Consider the following 18,936-nt stretch of genomic DNA (forward strand, 5'->3'; position numbering starts at 1 on the left):
CATGGCTGTGGGATGTGCAGGAAGATTCCTCCCACAAGGTGCACCAGGGCAGCAGGCGGAGATCTCTGCACCCTCTGCCTGCCTCTGCCCTGTCACTCTTGTGGGCACAGTGCCAGGGTCAGTTGAGGACAGCAGCTCCTTCTGGAACTGCCACTCCTCCATGCCCATGACAGTACCTGCTGCATCAGCAGTCACAGAGGAGATCCCACTGCTGGGGCAGCTCCTGGGCACCCAGGGAAGGGGCCCAGCCCAATAGGCACAAGAACCCATTGGAGCAGTGAATCTGAGGACAGAACTGGGACAGACAAACACCAGTGCTGACCAGGAGTCTCCCAGCCACCTCCTATGAGCTTTGTACTCCACTTCAGGGACACAGCTGACCTCTGGGAATATCAGGTCAAGCCTCCATGCCCACCAAAAGCAGGCGCCCAGCAGGTCCAAGGGAGCCTGGCAGCAGGCAAGGGTATAGGTCCCAGGCAGGGGCAGTACTGGGCACTGGCATCCAGGGGTGGGAGCACACCCAGATCCATGTTTCTCATCCTTACTTGCCTGAATGACTCAACACCACACATTTCATGATTGACAAGGGGAAATCTTCCCCCTGGGATCAGGTCTGTGAGCTTTCAAAAAAGCAGAAGACATTTCCCACCCATGACCAAGATTTAGCTAACTGGGGACAAGGGGCAGGAAAGGAGCCTGAGTCTATGTGGCTTCTTGCTCTGCCAGGATGGGAGACAAACTTCAAGGCTAGTGGGAAGGGGAGGGATTTGAGCTGGCAGCACACTACCCAACAGCAAACACCCACAGGGGGAAAAATTGCTGAAATATCCCTATGGGTCTTGGACCAGCAATAACAGATGGGGCTAGAAGCCAAGCAAGAGGAGACCCTGGCAAGAGGCACGAGCTAAGGATGCAGAGACAGCACCCAGCTGGCAGATGGCAGTGTCACCAAGCTCTGATGACAAGGATGACAGCTGCCACCTATGCCTTGCTGCTCAAAGATGGGAAACAGCTCCAACACTGCAAACATAGGGCATCACATCCAGCAACAGGCAGGTTTGCCTGCAGACACCTTCCCAAAATAGCCCTAGCAAAATAGCCTTGGCCACAGTGATAGACAGCCCAGGGAGACCCAGCTAATTGCCCTTCCTCCACAGTCCCCTAGGACTTGCCCCATACAGAAAGGATGCAGATATCTCTTGTTCCCAGCCCCATGGAGGCAGCTGCCTGCAGCTACATCTTGTCTCCTCTGCACTGGGACAGGCCTTTGCTCCCAGGGGAGCCACTTCTGACAGCTTCTGCTTGAACCAGCTGGGATTTACCTTTGCACTCCAGCCCTCCAGTGAGAGCATAAGGGCAGCTGCACAGGGATACAGTGTATGGCAGCCTGTCCCAGGAGACACTTGCTGCACCCCAGGGACAAGGCAAGAACAAGCCAAGATGGTCTTTAGCAAAATCCATTAATTTATTTATTTACAGACAAGCAAAGGTCAGGCAGCAGCAGTGCTGAGAGCACAACCAACCCTTCTGGGAAAAGGGGCATGCCAGGAGCCCAAGGCCTGTGGGACAGCAAGAGTCTGAGAAGGCAGAAGGCACCATGATGGAAGTCTGACCCCTGGGATAGGGCAAGACCTGAGCCCTGCTAGAGGGCAAGCCAAGGAGCTGCAGGACAAAGTGTGTCAGAGGAAGCAGCAGGCAGAGCCCAGCACAGTCAGCTGCCTAACCCTTAGGACTGAAAGCAGAGATAGCAGCTCAGGTCCCTCCAGCTTCACAGCCTCTCCCAGAGCAGCAACGCAAGGGAGGAAAGAGGCTTCCTCCTCCAGCCCAAATTCCCAGCCCAGTGAGATGTCACTGCAGCTGAGACTAGATAAGATGGGGTGCACGTGAGCTGGGAAGGAATCCCATAGGGAGGATCACATCAGATCCTGACAGCTCCAGTGTGGTGCCAAGCACAGAGACACATGGACTGCTCACCCTCCCCACCCTGGCTCCACCAGGAGACTCCCAGCCACCTCCTATGAGCTTTGTACCCCAGTTCAGGGACACAGCTCATCTCTGGGAATATCAGGTCAAGCCCCCCTGCCCACCAAAACCAGGCAGCAGCCATGGGGGCTGCAGGAAGGACAGATGCCATGGGACAACCACCCCAGCACAGGCTCCTGCCTTTAAAAACCTCTGATATACATAAAACTGTCTTTGTAAAACCTCCTCATTGAGCAGCACTGCACAGGGAGGGGAGACAAGCAGAGTGAGCCCCAGGCAGAGCAAGATAAACCTTAAAAGTCCAGATCCACAGGAACAGACAGAGCCCAGGGGTGCTGTGCCAGGGCAGGAGGAATTACCGGCAGGTGCAGGACTCAGCAATCATATTCTCATACTCCTTGTATAATATGCCTCCATTGCGCTCCAGCATGAGGACGCTGATGGGGCTGTATCTGTACGGCACACAGGAGGGCCGGGGCACACTGGCATCCACCAGCTGATGAATGAAGCTCTGCACCACAGCATGGTTGGGTGCATGATAGTCATAACGAAGCAGGTGGGGACAGGTGCCCTTGCAGTACCGCGGGTTGTAGCGGTGAGGAGCAATGATCCAGTGGTCCCAGCCAAGCTGTGCAAAACTGACAGGGAAAGGATGCAGAGAACAGTCACTCTTCTCCCCTCCCTGCTTCTGCATGTAGTTGGGCAGGTCATGAGCCAGAGTCCCTGTCTCGCGCCGGTGCCGGTGCGGCTCTGTTGCTGGAGGTGCCAACCCTGCCTGTGTGTCATTGAGGTAGAGTAGGAGGAAAGGGTGAGTAGGGGCCAGTGAGGCATTGTGACCTCCTGCTCGGCCAGCACGCACACAGACGTGCTGCAGTGCCAGGCTCCCCACACTGCCATTCCCCAACTCCAGGTAAGTGGTGACATCAACTTCAGCCCAGCCATGGTGGGTGGGGGTTGCAGGGCTGAGCAGCACCCCAGGTGCCTGGCTGGCTGCCACCAGCTCCAGAGCACAGAGAAGGCGGCCATGGGCCAGTGACAGACTGGGCAGGTAGACCACAGTGGCTCTGAGGAGGTGCTCGGCCTCAGGTTGGTCCTCCAGGCGGAAGGTGAGGGGCTGCACATACCAGCGACCTGCAGGAAAGCATGGTCAGTCCCCCCTTAGCACAGCACAGCTGTCATTGTGCAGCACCCCTTTCTCCCAGGGTCCTGCCCCAGTCCCACATGGCACAGTGGAGCCCATGACAGCCAACTGCCTCAGCACAAGGCAGAAGCCACAGCAAACAGCAGCCACGAGCCATGGCTTGCTGGTAGGGTGAAGGACAAAGAGAGTCTGGAATGTTTCCCATTCTATGGACCAACACCACTGGCCTGGTACAGCATCAGACAGGATAGGAAGGGGAGAGGGGCACACAGAACCCATGATGTTTTTACTCATCTCACCTCTGGGGCAGGGATAGCCTGGGACACCTACCAAGGGCAACCCCCTGTCCAAGGGGAACCCCAGCCAGGACACTATAGAGAGGGAGAAGGAAGCAAGCAAGAGCCCCACTCATGGCTCAGCCACACTGCTTCGCTAAGCTCCCATGCCACCCTTGGAGCCCACCTGCTCCTTACCTGCCCAGGGCTGACCTCCATGGGAACTGGCCTGGACCAGGCGGATGGTGTTGGTGCCCAGGCTGCGGCCGTGGCGGGGTCGGCCTTCACGATCAGCGGCACGCCGGTACAGGTTCAGCATGTACCGCAGGGGCTGCCCAGTGGCTGCCCCCTCTTGCCAGCCTGGGCTGCCTGGTGCCCGCATTTGCAGGGCCTGCAGGAGGGGCAGGGTGGGGGTGGTGGGCAGGGGGCTGGGAGGCAGCGGGGACTTGTTTGCAGCCTGGGAAAGGGGCACAACAAGGAAGAGGAGGAGGAGGCTGGTGAATAGGTAGAGCAAAGCCATGACAGGTGAGTGTGTGTTTGGGGGAGGTGAATGAGGAAAGGTGGGGCTGGCCAGCAGCAGAACTAGGAAGAACCTGTAGTCATGCAAGGCGCAAATTCCAGACTAAAACGCAGACCAGGGGCAAAGCCAGCAGAACAGAGCCTGGCTACAGGGGCTGTAAAAGTGCTGGGGTAGGGGAGTGGGGGTGAAGTGGGGTGGGTGGGAGGACCAGCTCACTCAGTCCAGCTGCTTCTGGCCAGCCTCCTCTTGTGGGGTAGTAGGATCCCCACCCAGGGCCCATTTTAAAGGCATGGCCCCAATCAAGGTTTAAAGAGGCAGGAGCTCTCTAGGTCCCAGGGGAAGGGAGTTGGAGTCTGGCTATGGTGAGAGCCCCTTAGGCTACCCCACCCTGCACTGACTCTCTGCCAGCAGAGCTTGGCATTTTCTGCCCATTGCTGCACGCTGGTCTGCACTGCCCCAAGCAGGCACAGAGCCCATGGGTCTGTTCCCCAGCAGCCCTGTGGCACAGCAAGGCTGCCCAGCACCTCACTCTTCCCAGCTGACAGCTGGACACTAAGGCATATGGGTGGGCAGAGTGACCTTGAGTGCAGCAGCTCTGAGTACAGCCAGATCAGCAATCGGTGCCCCATTGCAGGCATCACCATCCCAACACCCACAGCTTTGCCTGCCTTAACTAGCTTTGAGGTCTTTCTGCCAGTACCTGCCCAAGGCTCAGGAGTTGTGAGCATGATGCCCAACATCTCGCTGTCACAGGCTATTTGAGGCACTGTCCATACTGGGGGCTGTGGTTACATGGTGCTTGCCTGGGACAGACCCCATGGGTACACTGCAGAGAGCAATATGGGCAGCTGCAGGCCATGCCCCACTGAGCACCTGGCATTGCGTCCAGCCCCACAGGACACTGCTGCTCTCCTGCTGGGATGGAGGGGGTCAGGGGATGGGCATACTGTTTGGGAACCACTGATGCAGGCACAGGGACACAGGGGGAGCTGAGGGTGTGTGCTGGTGCCTGCCTTGCCCCAGGTGCTGCCCAACCTTCACAGTGCCAGCTGGGCACAGCACTAAGGGCTGAGAGGGCTGTGGCAGGGGTGTGATGGGGTGTGTGTGGTGCTTAATGGGCTGTGGGGCCACGTGATGAGCCAGGGTGCAGAGCCCTCCCACCTGGCCAGGCAGCCCTGGTTACTCATTTGGGAAAGGGCACAAGGGGCAGACGAGCCAGAGGAGGCTGGGAAAAGTCCAGGCATGGCATCAGCCAGCCATAAGTAAGGGGCATGGAAAGGTGGCAGAGGGGGGGGGGGTGGCGAGGCCATGGCGCAAAGCAGAAGAGCTGGGTCAGGGATGGACACATCAAGGCTGTATGGGGGACTAGGCATCACTGCTGGGTGGGCTCCAGCACCACAAACAGCCCAGGTACAACCCTCCCCCATGCCCTGAGACACCCTGGCACAAGAACAGGGCACATGTACTGGGCTGCCTGCAGCCGGGCTGGGCAGAGTGCAGGCAGAGTTCAGTGCAGGCACTGGTGGATAGGGGTACCAAGAAAAGCTTGAGGGACCCTTCCTGCACTAGGGCTGAGCAAGCCTGTGGTGGCTCGCCAGCCTGGCACTGCAAGCCCACCCTCCCGGGCCATAGCAGGCAACCGGGGGCCGCAGGCGTTGCTGGCAGGGAAGAGCTTTCCGAGCCAGCTGTGCTGTCTGGGAAGGAGATGAGTAAGAGCCGGGCCCGGGGCGGGAAGGGGAGGAGCAGGACTCTCAGGCTCCCCCGGGAAACAGTACCGATCCACTCCCACAGCCCCCAGCTGCCACCCGCCGCCTCCTTTCCCTGCCTCAGTTTCCCCACAGTGACACAGCTGCCCCTCCTGGCAGGGAAAAGACCCGAGGGAAGCAGGGCTGCACTGCCGCACATGTCCTGAGGTGCCCAGCAGGATGGGGACAGGGCGGGGTCCAGCAGGGGCAGGTCAGACAGGAGCCAGCAGCGTGTGCTGGCCCGCAGGCAGCGGAGCTTGGGGCGCCAGCATGACCGCAGGGCGGGGAGGCTGCATCACCCTCCTGCCATCCCCTGGCACCCACAGGAGTGCTGTCGAACTGCCAGACACACTGTGCCAGGCTAAGCTGTGTCAAGCTGGCCCTAATGCTGCAGGTCCCTGGAGGCAGCATACTGTGCTGGGCCAAACTGGGTCATTCTGAGCTGAACTGTGCCAGGCCAAGCTAAGCCAGGCTAAACCATACTGTGCCAACCCAAACTGTGCCAGCCCTGCTAGTCCACGTCAGCCCAAGCTGAACTGAACTGAGAACAGGGTCAGGCCAAATGGAGCTAAACCAGGTGAGGCCCCTGGTCATGCTGTGCTGTACCAAACTGAACTGTTCCATCCCTGTGTTGTGCCATGCTGAGCTGAGCCGAGCCGAGCCAGGCCAGAACATACCAACCCAGCTGAGCTGCACCGAACCATGCAGGGCTGAGCCATGCTGGGCCAGCTAACCCATGCTGGCCCTGCCATCCTGCACTGAACTGAGCTGTGTCCTACTGCACTGAACTGCGCCAGCCCTGCATGTCATGCCATGCTGGGTTGAGCTGGACTGAGTTGAACTACCCTGGCTGGGCTGTACCAAGCTGAGCTAAGTTGCTCACGGCAGGTCCCTGGGCTAAGGGGTGGTGTGCCAAGCCAAGCTGAGCAGAGCATCAAGGTGCTGTGCTGTGCCATTGTGTGCTGAGACGTGCCATCAGCTGTGCTGCACCAAGCCGTGCCATGCCGAGCTGTGCCATGCCACACCATGCCATGATGAGCCGTCCCATGGCAACGCCAAGCCATGCCATGCCAAGCTGAGCCGTGCCGAGCAGGGCCGGCCGCCGCCGGCCCTCCGCGCCTTATTGGCGGCGGCGGAGCAGCCCCGGTGCGGGCCGGCCCCGCCCCGCACTCGCCCCGCGCCGCTCAGCTGCGGCGGGCGGGGGTGTCATTTCCTCCACGGGGCCGAGCCGAGCCGAGCCAGGCCGGGATGGGATGGGGCTGTAGTTTGTAGCCGCCATGGAGCGGGCCGAGGGCCGGCCCGGCGCCCCCCAGTACGTGCATGTGCAGCTGCAGGGGGGCGCGCCCTGGGGCTTCACGCTGCGCGGCGGGCTGGAGCACGGCGAGCCCCTCATCGTCTCCAAGGTAGGCATCGCCGGCGCGGTCCCGCGTGGGCTCCGCCGCATCCCCCCGCGAGGGGCCTCCCGCCCGTGGCTGGGGCACGGGAGGCGGGAGGACACCCCGGGGCGCGGCGGTGCCGGCGGTGCGGGAGCCCCGGCCGCGGGGTCGCGTGTCCCGGCGCGGCGGGGCGGGGGCGGCCACCGCACCCACGACCCCCGCGACCGGCCGCTCAGAGCCCCGGGGCAGAGCGGGAGCGAGGGGGCGGAGGGACAGCCCGGGCCCGGCGGCAGGAAGAAATTCCTTTGGCACATCCGTTGGGCTGGCGTCGGGGGCGGCCCCCGCGTCCCCCTCCGCCGCGTCCTGCCCGGTCCCGTCCCGCGGGGCGTAGCCGCAGGAGGTCACTCAGCCCACACTCCGTGTGCCCACCCGTCGGTGCCGCGCCCGCGGGCGCTCCCGGGACCGGGCTGTGCGGGGACATTGAGGGCCACGGTGCGGGGGACCAAAGGACGTCCCGTCGCGCCCTGGCACCCCTGGAACGCAGGGGCAGGACCGTGCCCGGGACGGGGCTGGTGCCGGGGTGCGGTGCCGAGCGAGGGTGTCCCCACGGCCGCGACGTGTCGCCACCACACAGGGGTTCACCGATTCCCGTTCCCCGCCGGCGCATCGCCGGGCGGTGAGACCCTCAGAGAGCCGGGCAGCGGCCGGGGAAGCCCCGGCGCCCGCCCCTCCGCGCAGCCCGGACAGGCCGCTGTCGCCGGGCGATCTGAACGCCTGCCCGCCCGGTGCCACCATCCCGCCAGGCCGGGGTGCGGCGGGCCGGGCTGGCGGCCCCGGGGCTGTTCCCTGCCTCGAGCCGGGCTGGCTGCGCCCGCGGGCCGCCCCACGCCCTCGGCGGGACGCGGGCAGCGCGGTCTGGCTGGGGGAGCTGGAAAAGTGGCTCCGGTCCCAGCCCTGCGCCCCGGGGTGGCACCGCTGGCGGGCGGGGGCCGAGGGGCAGCTCCGCGCCCCGACGGGCTGGCGGGGCGGGGGTCGCCGGCTGCCGGGGGAGGGGATGGGATGGGAGGGCCGGGAGGATGTTCCCCACCGCTGGGGCGAAGCGGGGGGGTGGTCCTGGCGGGCCGCGGGGTGCCGGCCCCCGCGCTGCCCCGGCCGCGCCGCCGCCGCGTGTGCTCGGCAGACAAAGGGGGCTTGTTCCAACGCTCTGTGCATTCAGGGGAGGGTCCCCCGGGGCCGCTGCTCCGCCGCCGCGGCCGGCCGAGGTGTGTGCGGGGAAGGGGCGGCCCCCGCCTGCTGCGCGGGGGGCCCGGGCCCCGCGCCGGAAAGGGGAAGGGCGTCCCGCACTCCGTGACACAGTTTAGCGATGCCAGACTCTCACTCCGGACGGGATCCTTTCCTGTGGTGGAGTCCCACGGCGAGGCTTACATGGGCTCCAGACCCTCGCTGGGGCTGTGAGTGCTCTCCGACACAGGTTTCCCTTAAGGAGGGGGGTTGGTGTGGAGCAGGGTGGGCACAGCTCTGGCACTGCTCTGCCTGTGACTCCTGAGACAGGTTTCTCCTGGGGAAGGCAAATATTCCTGTGAGCCATCTGGTGCCCACCATTAGGGACCAGAGTGAACACCAGAGGTGGTGTTCAGGAAGTGTCCAGGGCTGGCCCAGTCCAAGTTTGGCTGCCAGTGCTGAGTTCGCTGGTGACGAAGGCAGAACAAGGGGCTGTTTGTGCCAAATTTAGCTCCTGGTGAGCAATGCCAGGGCTGAGCCATGTCCGTCCTGGCGCATTTGATGGCCCAGACATGGATGCAGCCCTGGTGGTGCCCTGCAGCAATGGGGGACACCCTTAACTTCTGACTCAGCCCTGTGGCTGTGGCAGACAGGACTGGGTGGGCACATGGCTGGGCAGAGGGCTGGGGTCAAGGTGCAGTCTGCCTGTCCTGCCTGCTCTCCCAGTGCCCAGTGGCGGGCAGCAGTGTGGCAGGGGGTAAACTCAGGTGCTCCACTGACTGCATGGTGAGACTGAGAGCCCTCACAGGCAGCCAGTGTCCCCTGCCAGGAAGGCAGCTCCATGGCTGACATCTGCACAGGCAGAGCATTGGGCTGTGCCTAGCTTGGGCATGGCATTGCAGTGCCCAGGTCCCTGAAAAAAAGGCAGACCTGTGGGGTGCTGGGCACAGCTGTGCCAGGCAGGGCTATGGGGCAGTGCTGGAATGAGCAGGAGGCCTGGCTGCCGCTGCCTGCTTCCCAAGGTGCTGTCTTGTCCAGCACCAGCAGGATGGCCTCTGAAAACTGGCACCAGGGCTAGGAAGGGGTGCCCAAAGGTATATGCACGGTGACTGGCCTGCTAGGAAGTCATGGGTGCTCCCCTTCACTGGGGCCTGGCTGCTGCCCAGGCTGGCACTGCAGGCACTGTGAGCAGAGCTCGTTCCTTGGCTGAGCCTGGGAGCAGCTGGGCAGGGTGAGGAGCCCATGGGCAGGGTGGGTGCAGGAACCCCAGCATGGGGCCGGGTTTGTTCTGCCCTGTGGGCGGCTGTAGTGTCCAGCCACATTCACACTGGGCATGGGATTATGGGGCACCCCAGGTCCTACCTGGAGATCCGTGTCTCTTGCAGTGGCAGGATGGGCAGAGATCTGGGCACTGCTCATCCCAAGGCTGCCCGCGCTGCACATCCCTACTGGGGCAGAGGGGTTGGGCTGGGGTCCCATGTGCTGACAGCACTGTGGTCTTGTGTCCTTCAAGCTGCAGCAGTACAGGGTTCATTTTGGCCATGGGTGTCAGGGAAGGGTATGCATGTGCCAGGGCTCAGCGCTTCCCCTGCTGTTGTCTCCCATGGGCACATAGGGCGTGATGGCATCCTTTGGGCATTGAAATCACCACGGGTGCCCAGGCAGGCCAGACATGGGGCTGAAAGCAGTGGCAGGGGGCTGGCATCCACCCTGGACAAAGGGCCCTTGTGCTGCCTGCACCCGCAGGGGAATCTGCTGGGATGGGACATTTTTCTTTCTCCCCCCTCCCTGATGTCCTTTCCTTGCTCAGAAATTCATGTGACCAGAGAAGGCGGGGAGCCTGGTGTGCGCAGATCCCTCTGTGGTGCCTGGGGCTCAGGCACCCCTTTCCCAAAGCCTAATTCTCCCCTGGCATCTGGTGGCAGTGGCACATCCCCTGGGATGGTCTGAGGGCTGTGCCCCCCCTGACGCCCGTCTCTGTTGCTCAGGTGGAGGATGGGGGCAAGGCTGCGCTGTCCCGTCGGCTGCAGCCGGGTGACGAGCTGGTGAACATCAGCGGGACGCCGCTGTACGGCTCCCGCCAGGAGGCCCTGATCCTCATCAAGGGCTCCTACCGCACCCTGAAGATGATCGTTCGCAGGTTGGCAGCACTACGGGGTGGGGGATGCAGGGAGGGCCAGTGGGGCTTTTCCTGCCCTGAGGACTGGCAGGAGCCTGGAGATGCCCCTTGCTGGAATGGGTTGGGGATCAGCCCCTCTGTGGCTGCCAGAAATCTGGGTAGGCGGGGGTTTCCCAGCCAGAGGAGCCAGGGAAGTGCGGCGGGCTCGCCACCCCCTTGCTGGGCGGTATCCTCAAGCGTGGCCGCTCCTCTCCCTTCCTGCCTGCCTCCTGCCTCCCTGCCTGGGAAAGGAAGGAGAGTCAGGGCTGGGCGTTGCAGTCCCCCCCCACCCCCAACCTGCATCCATTCCCTGGTTGCAACCCGACTGAGTCCAGCTCCAGCGGCACCCAGGGGCAGGAGCAGCACAGGGCACTGCCTACAGGGCTGTGCTGGGGCTCGGCATCGTCCATGGTGAGTTTGGGGGCTCTGGGAAGGGAAATCCCTGTGCTGAGTCTGCAGCTTGTCCTTGGCACCTCCTCGCCCAGTCAGTGGATGCTGGGGCAGCAGTGGGCAACTAAAGGGGTACAGGAGGTGGCTTTTGACCACATGCCTATGCAGTGGCATTGGATATCTCTGCTTGCATGCACTGTGGGGACTGGAGACCCCCATGGCTGCCAGCGGATGGGATGGGGCCTAACACAGGAGCCCTCCTGCAGACACGATGTGGCTGGTGCTTGCTGAAGATGCTAAGGGACCAAGGAACATGGGGAGAAGGTCAGGCCTGTGGTGGAAACACAGATGTGGACTCAGGGTCCCTTGGCAGAGCTAATCCAATTGCAGTCCAATCCCAGCAGGGACATTTGCCTTGGCCAAGGCATTGCCTGTGGGTTGTACTGGGGCCATGTCCTCGGTCCCCTGTTGATGCTGGCAGTGGGGATGCTGCTGGCAGGGGACCTTGGCCAGTGGGGTAAACTGTGGGATCCACCAGTGCTGGGGGCTGGCAGGGCTGGACCCTCCTTGTTGCCATCCCCCTTGGGCAGGCGCTGGCCTGGGGGGACAGGAAGCCCCGTAGGAAGTGACTTCAGCCCCGGTTCCTCGGCCCGGCTTCCTCCCCATTCTTGTCCTTTCCCGCTGTTGCTTTTGGCAGGAGGAGTGTGCCCGTCCTCCGGCCCCATTCCTGGCACGTGGCCAAACTCGCCGAAAGCCGCCCCGACGCCCCAACCATGCACTGCCCCGCTGATGCCTTCAGCCTCTCATGGCCATCGGGGTGTGATGTCAGGTGAGACTCTGGGGGCATTCATGAGACTGCATAGGGAGGGGGCAGATGGGGCATCTGCTTGGGTCAGGGCAGGGTGGTCTGTTGTAGATGCTCATATGCCTACCCCACACGACTGTTGGGCATCCCCCTTCGTCCTGCCACTGCACTGCCCTTTCCCCTCCCTGTTTACTCCCAGCTCCCGGCAGGAAGGGGCGGTGGCTCTGCCGGAGCCGGCCAGGAGCTGCTTAGTCCCACTGCCGCTGCTGCCAGAGCTGGGAGGTCCCAAGTGGCTGGAGTCACGCACACCCTGTGTTCTCTGTGCCCACTCCCCCTGCCAGTGCCAGGGCAACCTTGGTGCTGCCCCCAAACCCAGGAGTGAAGGGCAGGTTGGGGCTGTGCTGCTCTGTGCCCCTTTGTCATGGGGAGGATGTATGTATAGGGGGGTGGACTCCTGGGATCTCCGCAGAGCTGGGCAGAGAGTGGCAGACACCCCTAATGCTGGCGTGGGGCCGGGCAGCAGTGAGCTGTCCCTGCAGTGGAACCCGCTGTCCCGGCACTGCAGCACCGACCGGAGCAGCTCCATCGGGAGCATGGAGAGCCTGGACCACCCCGGCCAGGCCTACTATGAAGGAGACCCCTCACCCGTTGACCAGGGCATGTACCACAGCAAGCGGGACTCAGCCTATAGCTCCTTCTCTGCCAGCTCCGTCGCCTCCGACTGTGCCCTCTCCCTCCGCCCTGAAGAGGCCGTGTCCACTGACTCCAGCTTTCAAGGCCCCTGCAAGGCCCCTGATGGGCACTACCTGACTACAGGGGCTGAGCCATCTGCCAGCCGGCACCCTGAGGCCTGGCGGGCGCCTGTGCCCCCCCAGCCCCCTGTCAGGAGGGACAGCCTGCGGGCAGCCCCGGCCAGCAGAGGGGACAGGCACCGGGTGTCGGTGTCAGCGGACATGCTTCATGCCAAGGGCCGGTGGATCTCCGACACCTTCCTCTGCCAGCGGGATGGGGAGGCAGAGGCGGTGGGCGGAAGGACGCTCGTGCCGTACCCCACAAAGGACCGTCTCTCTGCTGACCAGTATTACATGCTGAGCTCCCACCCGGACCGGTGCCCGGCTGAACCGCTGCTGGGGGAGAGCATGGAGTCTGACAACCGGCTGTACCTGGATGGGAGCACACACCGAGTGCCAGATGCCACAGCAGGTGACAACCCGTTGCTGTCCCCTCTCAAGGGCCACGTGCCACACCGGCACAGTGCTCCCGAGCAGCTGCTGGCCTCCCAGCTCCGCTCCCTCCAGGTGGGCACCAGCAGTGGGCGAGCCTCACCAGCCCCCGATGGGCACCGCTGGACCTTGTCCCCGCTGCACCCTGAGGACAGCCGGGGGGGAACGGCAGGGACTGCCCAGGACCCCCCGTTGTGCCCAGAGCCTTGCTGCCGCCCAGCGCCCTGCCACTGCTGCCCCGAGCTGCAGCGAGCCTTCGGTCAGGACGGCCGGGGCGCCAGCCCGGCGCTCAGCACCGAGGGGCCGGCGGAGGAGGAGAGTCGGGCAGGGGCCCGGCGGGCTGGGGGTCCTCCCCACCGCTCTGCTCAGATGCGCCGCCGCAGCGACCGCTTCGCCACCAGCCTGCGCAACGAGATCCAGCGCCGCAAGGCACAGCTGCAGAAGAGCCGCGGTCCCGGTGGGCCCCCACCCGGCGAGGAGCCGGTGGAAGAGACGGAGGAGCCTCCTGAGAGCAACGTACCGGCAGAGGGACCCCCCGCTCTGGCTGAGCGCCTCAGCCCTGCGCCGAGCGAGGATGGCAGGAGCGCCGGCCGCTTGGGGGACCGGGGTATCCCCACTCCTGACCCACTGCCAGCCCCCAAAGCGCCCCCGTCCCCCGAGCGGGCGGTGCCAACAGCCAGGGGCCGCTGGCGCTGGTCCCCGGAGCGCAAGTTGCAGCCACAGCGCTCGCCCAGCCCCAGTGAGCTGGAGGGCTACGCCCCGGCGGCCCGCAGCTCCCCACCACGGGGCAGCGACGAGCCCGTCCTCCTGCCCTTTGCTGATCGCCGCCGGTTCTTTGAGGAGAGCAGCCGGCCGGCACCGCCCCACCACAGCAAGCCCTCAGTGGGCGATCCCGGTGCCTTCCAGCCCCATGGCCCTGAGCACCGGGATGTCCGCCGCCTCTCCGTGGACCAGACTTACAGCTCCCCGTCCCCGACCCGCCCCGGCTCTGCCGGCCCCTACGCTGAGTGCTGCCGGGAGCAGCCCCCCTGCTACAAGCCACTGGGAAGGCCAGGAGAACTGGGTTACATGCGGGGCTACTCCTACCCCTATGGGGTTCCCCTGCGCCCTGAGTCCTGCCGCTACTGCGGAGGGGACCCGTGCCCGCCGCCGCTGCCCCGCGGCCGTACCTGCCGCTGCCACCCCCAGCCCTGGGTGCGCTGCCCTGACTGCTGCTGCCCAGCACCACGTCCCGGGCGAGAGGAGAGTGACGCCTGGCCCCCCCGGAGAGCTTTCGCCCCGGTGAGTAACTCCACCCAGGACTGTGCTGAGGAGGAGCACTGGCAAACCCTGTGCACCCCTGGAACGTGACCTTGGGTTGGGGTGGGGAGTGCCCTGCAGACCCACTGCATGCTTTATGCGCCTGAATAGGGATGAGACGGGATGGGATTGCTGAAGAGTGGGATGCTGACCCCTCTCACACTCCTTCTCCTTCCCCCACACAGGAATTTCCTCAGGATGAGTGGGAGCCACCTGCAATAACCAGGAAAGTCAGCCAGTCTGTCAGGTGAGCCCATGCCTGGTACCAGTGCTGAGATGTGTGTGCCACTCGGTGGGGACCTTTACCAGGGAGATGTGGGGACTGCTGTGATTTTGGTTGGGGATGTACAAAGTACATTGTCCATCTCAGTGTGGTGCTCTAGGGGCATGTGCCACCTTGGGCACACAGGGTCAGGGGGTGTGTGGAGGTGTCCACAGCAAGGAAGGTCCCTCCTTACCCATCCCCAGAGGTCTAGGAGCATCTTCAGTGGAACTGGGTGACTCCAGCTGGGGAAAACGAGGCAGGGATAGATATGAGCTGCCAGGGGGACTGACTGTGTCGGGTGGGACGGGTGTCTCCTTCTCTCCTCAGTGAGCTCTCCCAGTACCAGCCGGGCTTCCCAAGGCTTGGCCCCTTCCACACCTGCTTTGAGAGTGCTGAGCCAGAGTGGCCACCCTGCTACCGGGCCACGTCCACACATGACCTCTCGTGGGATAGTAACTGCCTGGCCCACACACCTGAGAGCCCACCAGGCCCACTGCACCGCCCACTGCGGGGCAGAGCCTTCTCCGAGAGCCACCTCAACCTGGAACCTGCCAGTCCCCGGGGCCGTGACCGGAAGGACCTTTTCCATGCCAAGCTGGACCCGCCCCACAACCTCAAAAAGAAGGGCCCCCCACCTCCACGCCCACCTCCCCCAAACTGGGAGAAGTACAGGCAGCGCCGGGCATCTCAGCACCCGCCGGATGGTGCTGGGCACAGCTCTGCCTTTGCTGCCCCGGTGCCACCCCGCAGCATTGCTGATGTGGTGCGTGAGCGGTCACAGAGCCTCACTGGGGAGCAGGGGGGCCGGTCCTGGGGCCATACTGCTCGCCCCTCTGCTCCACCAGGTGCCTGGCCCCGTCCTGAGCCCCCTGGATTGCTTCACAGGACTCCTGGGCCTGATGTTGGCAACACCGAGATTTGCAGGCAAGTGCCGCCCTGGCATGGGGGTGGGAGTGGGGCTGCAGGCACAGCTTTAACACGGATGGTCTTTTGCAGTCACATGGCCCCTTGTACCCTGCATCAGAGCATCCTAATCCACCCTTTGGGGAACACTGTGGGGTTTTTCTGGGGTGGGGGTTGTCCTTGATCTCATTCCCTGGGGTGGCCACAGCCCTGCATCTCCCTGTCTCCAGGACAGGGAAGGGCAAGGGGGCTGATTTGCCTCTGGGTGGCTGTTGGCAGGGTGACAGGGGCTGGGGAAAAGCGGCCAAAGGCGAAGCAGCCCTGGGAGATGGAGGAGCAACCCCAAAGGCTTGTCCGGAACCAGGAGCAGGGCTGTGCTGGTCCCCATGGAGTGGGTGAGTGCTCCCCACTTCTGCATGATGGCCCTGGCCCAGCGATGCCAGAAACACTCAAGCCTAGTCCTGGGTCAGTGGAGAGGGTGAGCTGCCAGGGCAGCTGGCCCCAGCCCCGCCGAGTGGACTCTGAGGAACTGCTGTGGGACCACTCCCTGGCCAACATCCTGGCCCCTTTGGCCCCACTCGGCACTGCCACTGAAGTGAGGGGTGAGCTGCTGGTGGCAGGGGAGCGACAGGCCTGGCGGGAGCGTCTCCAGCAGGACTGGCGCCTGGAGGCCCTGGCACAGGACAGGTACGGAGGGTGTGACACTGGGCCCCATGCCAAGGGCAGGCTGCACCCTGCCACCCCCAATGCTGACCCCTGCCCCCCCAGGCAAGGCTTCGAGCCCATCTCGCCACCCCCTGGGAGTGTTGCCAACTCCAGCTCCTTCCCGGTGCACTACAGTGCAGCAGCAAGCAAAGCCGAGCCACTCAGCAAGGTGACGGCGCTGCCAGAGGTAGTGGAGGGGAGCTCAGAGGATGAGGAGGAGGAGGTGGACCACGAGCTGGTAGAAAAGAAGGTATGGGGACTGCTGGGGACAATGCCTTTGGGGTTTCCCACTGCTCTCACCAGGTGCTCATGGGGACTAGGGGTATTGCTGTATTTTCACAGGGACTGGGGCATCATTGGTTGCTCGTGGGAACTGGGGCCGTCACCAGGTGCTCATGGAGACCAGGGACATCACTGGGTGCTTGCAGAGATCAGGAAAATTGGTTTATGCTCATGGGGGCTGGGACATTGTCAGATGTATTCAAGGACCAGGGGGATTGTCAGGTGCTTGCGGTACCTGGAAGTGTCACCAGATGCTCATAGAGACCAGGGACATCTTCAGATGCTCAGTTCTAGCAGGGACTGGGATATTCTCAAATGCCCATAGGGATGAGGGGCATCCTTTGGCTGCTTGTGGGTTCTGAGACATTGTCAGATGTTTGTGGGGCTGGGGACATTGCCAGTAGCTCATGAGAACCAGGTTCTTCTGTCCTGAGGGGCCCAGCACAGCACCCCTACTCTCTGTGCCAGTCTCCTGGTGCCATGGGGGCTGGTCCCAGTTGCCCCTGATCTTTTTGCTCTGGCAGATGCAGCTGATCGAGAGCCTGAGCCGCAAGCTGGCGGTGCTGCAAGAGGCACAACGGGGTCTGCAGGAGGACATCAGTGCCAATGGGGCACTGGGTGAGGATGTGTCTGCCCGACTGCAAGCCCTCTGCACCCCAGGGGAGTTCGACAAGTACCGCCTCTTCGTGGGTGACCTGGACAAGGTGGTCAACCTCCTGCTCTCCCTCTCGGGGCGCCTGGCTCGGGTGGAGACTGCCCTGGGCAGCCTGGGACCACATGCCCCTGCTGAGGACAAGGTGGGCATGGGGCAGGGAGGCGCCTGCAAAGCCTTGAGGTGTGAGACCCTCTGCCAACACCGTCTGTCTAACCCACAGCTGGCCCTGCGGGAGAAGCGGCGGCTGCTGGTGGCACAGCTGGAGGATGCCAAGGAGCTGAAGGAGCACGTGGGGCGGCGGGAGGAGGTGGTAGGCGCCATGGTGGCACGGTATCTGCCCGCTGAGCACCTCCAGGACTACCAGCACTTTGTCAAGATGAAGTCAGCCCTCATTGCCGAGCAGCGGGAGCTGGAGGAGAAGATCAAGCTGGGCCAGGAGCAGCTGCGGTGCCTGCGTGAGAGCCTTGGCCAGGCCTCCAAGTGCTGCTAACCCCCTACCCAGTCTCCCTCTGGGACCCTGGCTGCAGCCCCAGCTTGCTGCCAAAGCAGATAGAGCCCTTCATGAGCTCTCCCTGTATCTGTCCATATGTCCAGCCCCCTCCTTTTATTTATTTCTCTGGTTTACCTAGCAGGGGAGGGGTTACCCATCCAGATGCTGACAAGGGGGTATTGTGCCATAGAGCTGTCATGAGCTTTGTGACCACCCAGCACCCTGTGGCCCAGCAGGACCAAATGGATGGATGCGACCATAGGTCTTTCTGTGCCAACAGGGGGTCCTTCCACCTTGTCCTGGATACCAGTGCCTTTCCTGCATTCAGTGCTGCGCCACATGCCTTAAACACCCCCCAGCTGCTCTGGGGCATATCCATGAGGTGCCTGAAAGGGTTAAACCGTGCTTGCCCTCTGTCATATCTATTTGTCCAGCTCTGTCCATCTCTCCTGTGGGAGCTGAAGGAATTTCAGCCCCGGCATCCTCTTCCTCTCCATTGTATCTAAAACAATGGCCCTGGCCAGCGGGTTCTTAACCCACTCCCCACTGGCTGAGGCACTGTAGGAGGGCCACAGTGGGTGCTAGTGGGTGCTGTGTACCCCTCTCAAGGTGAACACTGCCGTGGGTGCCCCTGGGATGGTGCTCTGCCAGGACATGGGATTCTGGGACCAGTAGACTGTGGTCTGTGCCTACCCCTTGTCACCCATGCTATGGACATGGGGATCAGCAGGTCTCATTTAGCCCTCACCTGCAGCTTCTGGCCCAACACCAGGAGTGATTAATAGAGGAAAAAACATGTTAAGGACAAAACGGTGTAACTGTCCCCTCCTCTCTGCTACAACAGCCCCAAATATCAGTTAGATGTCACCCTCTCCACTGTCCATCTTGTCCCCATGGGCTGGGCAGGTGCCTTGATACTGATTTTGCACAGGGGTTTCATGCAAACAGTGGCAGTTGAGGCAGGGGGGGAAGTGTTTTGAGAGGGCAGGGTGGGCTCCAGCTCCTCTGATGTCCCCATTGCTGTAGAGCCCAGACTCAGGGTGCAAGCAGCCCTCACACCTGCCCTCCTGCCTCCGCAGCAGCCTCCCAGTGTGGCTGCACCCCACTGTGGGCCCCCCTCAGCATGTTGAACACTACACCCCACACCTGCCAGGCTGTACCCAGGGATGGGTGCCTGGCAGGAGTGGGATCCCCAACATCCTCTACATCTCAGCAGGCCCCAGAATCATTGCTAGGACCAAAGACTGCACCCACTGGGGGCCACACTGCTTTGGGGGGAGAATCAGCAGCCCTCTTCAGGGTGGTGTCCTGGGGGAGTTGCCGGTGCCCATGTATTGCTGTGTGCCATTGTGCCTTCACACTAAAGCAGCAGCAGAAGCTGCACATCTGTCCCAGCTGTGTCTTGCGTGTTTTGTCCCTGTGCCCCGGAAGTGCCACTGGAGGGCAGAGGGGGCAATTACTCCAGCTGGGGTGAGCTAAGCCTTGGCAAGCTCTTGGGAC

General features: G+C 63.1%; 2 protein-coding genes across 7 annotated transcripts; one reads left to right on the forward strand and one right to left on the reverse strand.

The window, feature by feature from the left end:
- Positions 1-2,338: 2,338 nt before the first annotated feature.
- On the reverse strand, positions 2,339-3,919 carry BMP15 (bone morphogenetic protein 15). The gene is made up of 2 exons (XM_071569563.1): positions 3,598-3,919; positions 2,339-3,114 (listed from the first exon to the last, which is right to left on the reverse strand). Exons 1-2 carry the CDS (start codon positions 3,917-3,919, stop codon positions 2,339-2,341), a joined length of 1,098 nt encoding a protein of 365 aa, XP_071425664.1.
- A 2,934-nt stretch (positions 3,920-6,853) lies between these two features.
- SHROOM4 (shroom family member 4) lies at positions 6,854-18,823 on the forward strand. 6 transcript variants are annotated; one of them, XM_071569766.1, is made up of 11 exons: positions 6,854-7,067; positions 10,250-10,401; positions 11,507-11,638; positions 11,814-14,118; positions 14,322-14,383; positions 14,729-15,325; positions 15,584-15,699; positions 15,775-15,991; positions 16,073-16,259; positions 16,816-17,088; positions 17,167-18,823. In XM_071569766.1, exons 1-11 carry the CDS (start codon positions 6,942-6,944, stop codon positions 17,434-17,436), a joined length of 4,437 nt encoding a protein of 1,478 aa, XP_071425867.1. In that variant the 5' UTR covers positions 6,854-6,941; the 3' UTR covers positions 17,437-18,823. The 6 variants fall into 6 exon arrangements, with proteins under 6 accessions (XP_071425867.1, XP_071425866.1, XP_071425868.1 ...); XM_071569765.1 differs by having other exon boundaries at positions 15,584-15,991; XM_071569767.1 differs by having other exon boundaries at positions 12,057-14,118; positions 15,584-15,991.
- The last annotated feature ends 113 nt before the right edge of the window (positions 18,824-18,936 follow it).

Source organism: Pithys albifrons, chromosome 14, assembly GCF_047495875.1.
Source record: "Pithys albifrons albifrons isolate INPA30051 chromosome 14, PitAlb_v1, whole genome shotgun sequence".
Taxonomy (NCBI): Eukaryota; Metazoa; Chordata; class Aves; order Passeriformes; family Thamnophilidae; genus Pithys; species Pithys albifrons.

Bases quoted from the DNA above. Each gene is read 5' to 3' on its own strand.
- BMP15 (XM_071569563.1), bottom strand. From the start codon at position 3,919: ATGGCTTTGCTCTACCTATTCACCAGCCTCCTCCTCCTCTTCCTTGTT. The intron at 3,115-3,597 runs GTAAGGAGCAGG...GCTTTCCTGCAG, and splicing joins TGGAGGTCAGCCCTGGGCAG to GTCGCTGGTATGTGCAGCCC.
- SHROOM4 (XM_071569765.1), top strand. From the start codon at position 6,942: ATGGAGCGGGCCGAGGGCCGGCCCGGCGCCCCCCAGTACGTGCATGTG. The intron at 14,119-14,321 runs GTGAGTAACTCC...TCCCCCACACAG, and splicing joins CCCGGAGAGCTTTCGCCCCG to GAATTTCCTCAGGATGAGTG. The intron at 16,260-16,815 runs GTATGGGGACTG...TTGCTCTGGCAG, and splicing joins ACGAGCTGGTAGAAAAGAAG to ATGCAGCTGATCGAGAGCCT.